This window comes from Labrus mixtus, chromosome 17 (genome assembly GCF_963584025.1).
Source record: "Labrus mixtus chromosome 17, fLabMix1.1, whole genome shotgun sequence".
Classification (NCBI taxonomy): domain Eukaryota; kingdom Metazoa; phylum Chordata; class Actinopteri; order Labriformes; family Labridae; genus Labrus; species Labrus mixtus.
Window position 1 is genome coordinate 3,426,402 of NC_083628.1, and position 4,121 is coordinate 3,430,522.

General features: G+C 39.9%; 1 protein-coding gene across 1 annotated transcript; it reads left to right on the plus strand.

Annotated features, from left to right (window-relative positions):
• Nucleotides 1-460: 460 nt before the first annotated feature.
• On the plus strand, nucleotides 461-3,828 carry il1b (interleukin 1, beta). The gene is made up of 6 exons (XM_061061230.1): nucleotides 461-546; nucleotides 1,233-1,278; nucleotides 2,189-2,366; nucleotides 2,729-2,902; nucleotides 3,146-3,270; nucleotides 3,399-3,828. Exons 1-6 carry the CDS (start codon nucleotides 503-505, stop codon nucleotides 3,621-3,623), a joined length of 792 nt encoding a protein of 263 aa, XP_060917213.1. The 5' UTR covers nucleotides 461-502; the 3' UTR covers nucleotides 3,624-3,828.
• The last annotated feature ends 293 nt before the right edge of the window (nucleotides 3,829-4,121 follow it).

The following is a 4,121-nucleotide window of genomic DNA, read 5'->3' on the forward strand; positions in this document are numbered from 1 at the left end:
ATAGTAACAACAGTAGTAGTAATAATAATAAAGGTTTATTGTTAGAAATGATCTAATACATCAGCTTAATCCCCCCCTAAGATTATTAATGAGAAATGAGGATATGAGGAGGGGAGAGTTGGTTAGATAAAGGAATGATATAAATGTTGTGGTGCTCACACTGAACTGTTTTTAAACTTCTGAACTTTTGGATTTCTTCTGCAGAAACAAGAAACTGCATTATAAAAGCAACGTTTAAATAATTTAGATTTATTGCTTGAAAGATTTCTAAATCATCGCCAATTTAGTGTATTATTGTTTTTGCACGTTGTGGTCTCTGTTGTTGCTTTCAGAGAAAGCTAGGCGGAACGGATTGACATGGTTCGTGGTACGCCAGCAATACGGAAGTGAGGTGATTTAAAAAAGAGGCTGTCAGTCACTCAGCTGTCAGTGCTCTCAGACAGACACTGCAGTGAAGTCAGAGAGAGAACATTTAGTCATTTTTTTTGACAATTTTTTTATCATGGCGATGTCCGACTTTCACCTTTCTCAAGCTCTGGCTGATGGGTAAGTTCAATTAAAGCTTTCAAACTAAACAATTCTAAACAACAGGGAACAAGTTAAAGGTTAAAAAACAGTAGCTGCTTGGAGCACGATGTGTGTGTTATATTCATCGGCAGTCAGACCACGTGTGAGTTCCTGAAAATCTTTTCTTCGAGGTATATGAAACGGCTTCGTTGCTGCAGCTCTTTTTATTTACATTTACCTCATTTACAACAAACGGGTCTCTCTCTCTCTGTCAGACACTTTAAAGGTGCACTATGAAGATTTGGGAGTGAAATTTGAAAGTTGGAGAAATGAAACAAGTCCCGTGCTATATTATGGGAAGTACAAACACAAACTTTACTCAAAGGAAAAAATGGGTCCCTGTAACACTGTTGGTAGCTAAAAAGCGACTAGGAGAGTAACGGTTTCACTGTTGAGGACCCCCCCCCCACCCCCCCACCATAACTTCTCTTGTAGTATTTTATCTTCAAACAGTGTTACAGGGATTAAATTTCCTCTGAGGACAGTTTGTGAACATAGATCACAGAATCTGTACACTTCTTCAAATTTCACATTTCTCTACTAACTCTAGTGCACCTTTAAGGAAAAAAACATAAAGACTTTATACTGTATTTAAATGTATGGAAGCCTCATAACTCCTTATCAGGAAAACGTGTATTTGATATGAATCTGTCTTGTTTTTTCAGCTCATCAGACTTTGATGACAAGCCAGCTACCCCAGCTCACATGGAGGTAGGATTGATTAGTGTTCTCACAAGCCTCTAACGAGTGTGTGTGTTTTCATTCTCATTTCTCTGTGTTTTTCACTGATGGAGACCGACACAGTGGCTCCACAGTACACCTCTTCTTCCTTTTACGTTTCCTCCTTTGCAACACTTTTTCGATCGCTGTCCTGTAACTGAAATGGTTTTAAAAGGTTAAACGACCCGCCGCGTGATGATGATGCCTCGATTTGCAGCGTTCTTTCAGTCTTTTTTTCTGAATATGTGTGTTGTTCACTGTGCATCATTTACGTATTCGATGTTGGCGTTTTGGCTTTTTTTTGCATCATTTGTTTTTCGACTTTTTATTTGATACTTCAATACTTTTCCAAACAAAGAACGTTCTCTGTTATTTTAATCACATATACATCCAGGAAGGAATCCATCAAAATCTGCATGAATAAATTGGCAATGTTTACCAACTTGTTTCAGCAATTTAGTCATTGTGAACGAGTTTGCTTGCAATTTTTTCATTATTGGAAACCAGAAATGACCAAATATTGGATGCCTCTGACTTTTTGTATTTTGGTTGTTGTATCAAAAAAGGTACATTTATTAGATGTTTACGACAAGTTATCAATTCTGGTATCAAGACAACCCTAGTTTAGAAAATAATTCTAAACCCGATTCACCTCATTTTTCACAAGCCAGCTTATTCAAACACTGCAGTACCCATACATGTAATCAAATAATGGAGTATGTTGTGTTAAAAACACTCAAATCCTAAAAGCATGGGGGAATCAAGCCCTTTGAAACCGTAGTGGGGTTTTTTTCAACAGAAGTGTGGGATTTGTCAGCTTTGTGGGGCTTAGTTGAAGGGAAAACACCCGTAGGAGGGGAACGACGATGATGACGTTTGGTTTCTTTTTTTTGTTTTTCAGCAGGCTGCTCAGAATAAACCCTTCAGGCTGGAGGATGGGCTGGAGCTGGTGGTTTCTGACAACACAAAATCCATGCAATATGCCGCTACCCTGCTGTTGGCGGTGAACAGGTTGAAAAAGCCGCTGACTCGCTGCAGCAGGGAGTTATGCAGCGCCATCTTTAATTGCCTGGTGGAGGGTGGGTAGTTTTTTTTTTATAGTTTAAAAAGTTATTTGTTTTTGGGGGCGCTGGTGGTGCAGAGGCTATAGTCCTCCAAGCGGGCGGGCCAGGTTTGAATCCGACCTGTGGCTCTTTGCCTGATTTTCAACCCTATCCACTGTCCTATCTCCAAAAATAGCCCAAAAATTAATCTTTAAAAAAAATATATATATTAAAATCAGTTACTCTTTTTGTCCCCAAGAGGCTTTATTTCCCTGTGTCATTAAAAAGTCTGAAAGCATTTGTGTTTTTTGTCGGGTATATTGCCTATAGCGCAGCAAAGTGCGATACAAATTCAAGATCACATCCATTTACCTTTTAACTATTTGACCTCTCCACAGAAACAATTGTGAAGACGACCGTGAACTTCGGTGTGACGAACACAAGATACATCCGTTCCGACAGCGAGACTCAGTTCGCGCTGAGCGACATTTCAAACAAAAGCATCATCCTCGACTTTGGAGTGATGAAACTGCAGGCCGTCACTCTGATGGGAGGCAACGAGGACTGCAGAGGTACGATAATTATTATCGTTATTTTAACCTTTGTCTGATTTCAGGACGCTCTTGAAAAGGAGATTTTTAAATCTCAATCTCTTTTCCTGGTTAAACAACGGTTATATAAAAATTTCATATTTGGCTGAATCCCCCCCCAGATATCATTTGGACACTTAGATTGCTTTGACGCCCTTTTGTAATTGATCTCTCTCTCTCTCTCTCTCTCTCTCTCTCTCTCTTTCTCTGGTTTTTCAACATTAGTGAATTTTAAACTGTCAAAGTTCTACTCTTTTCCTCTGGTGAACTGTGAGACTGTCCTGCTCTCAATCAACAAATACAGCCTCTCCTCCACCATGAACGGAGGGAAAGCCGAGCTTACTCTGGAGGTGAGCACGCACATCACACATCACACATCACACATCGCACATCACACACATCTTTCACTGATAGAAATCGTCTTCCTTATTTGAAAACATAAACATAAATAATTCCCTCTTTCTCCTTCTTCCTGCAGCTGTGTTCCGAGGAGAACCTGAGTAACATCAACAACGACAAGAAATTGCAACGTTTCCTTTTCTACAAGAAGGCCGAGGGAACACACATGACCTTTGAGTCGGTCAGTTGCCCCGGCTGGTTCATCAGCACCTATGAAGAAGAACACCTGTCTGTGGATATGTGCTGTGGACGGGACGCACAACGTAACAGAAACTTCATACAAAATGACAAAAAGCTGCCATGATCCAGAACTATGCTTATTATAATGTATTTATCCTGTCTCACCACCAGATGGTGCCATAACCTGCAAAGTGTATGTCTGTAGTTGTAGAGATGACTCATGACCTCTAGGAAATAAACCCTGGACTCTGTACAGGATCATGTTTCATTCTAGCATGAATTACTTTCACTGATCTTTATGCTGATACATTAAAATCTCTTCACTTTTAGCATGTCTCTCCATAAATATTCCTGGACCAATCAGCTCCTGTTTTCAGATATCTAAACCTTTTATTTAAACAATCACAAGCCAGCACTTATTTGTAAGTAACATGGACAACATGACAGCTCCACAAAAAAGTGAAGACAAACATTTGGACCCCCCCCCCCCTAACTGACTGGCTGCTGCGGTGTAGGTCCTTTAGCTCCGCCTCCTCTGTGTTACTTTCTGTAATCTAAAGGCACATCAAATACATTCTAATCAAATCTCATGTCTGTCGTTATAGTAAGTTCTTATCATGCT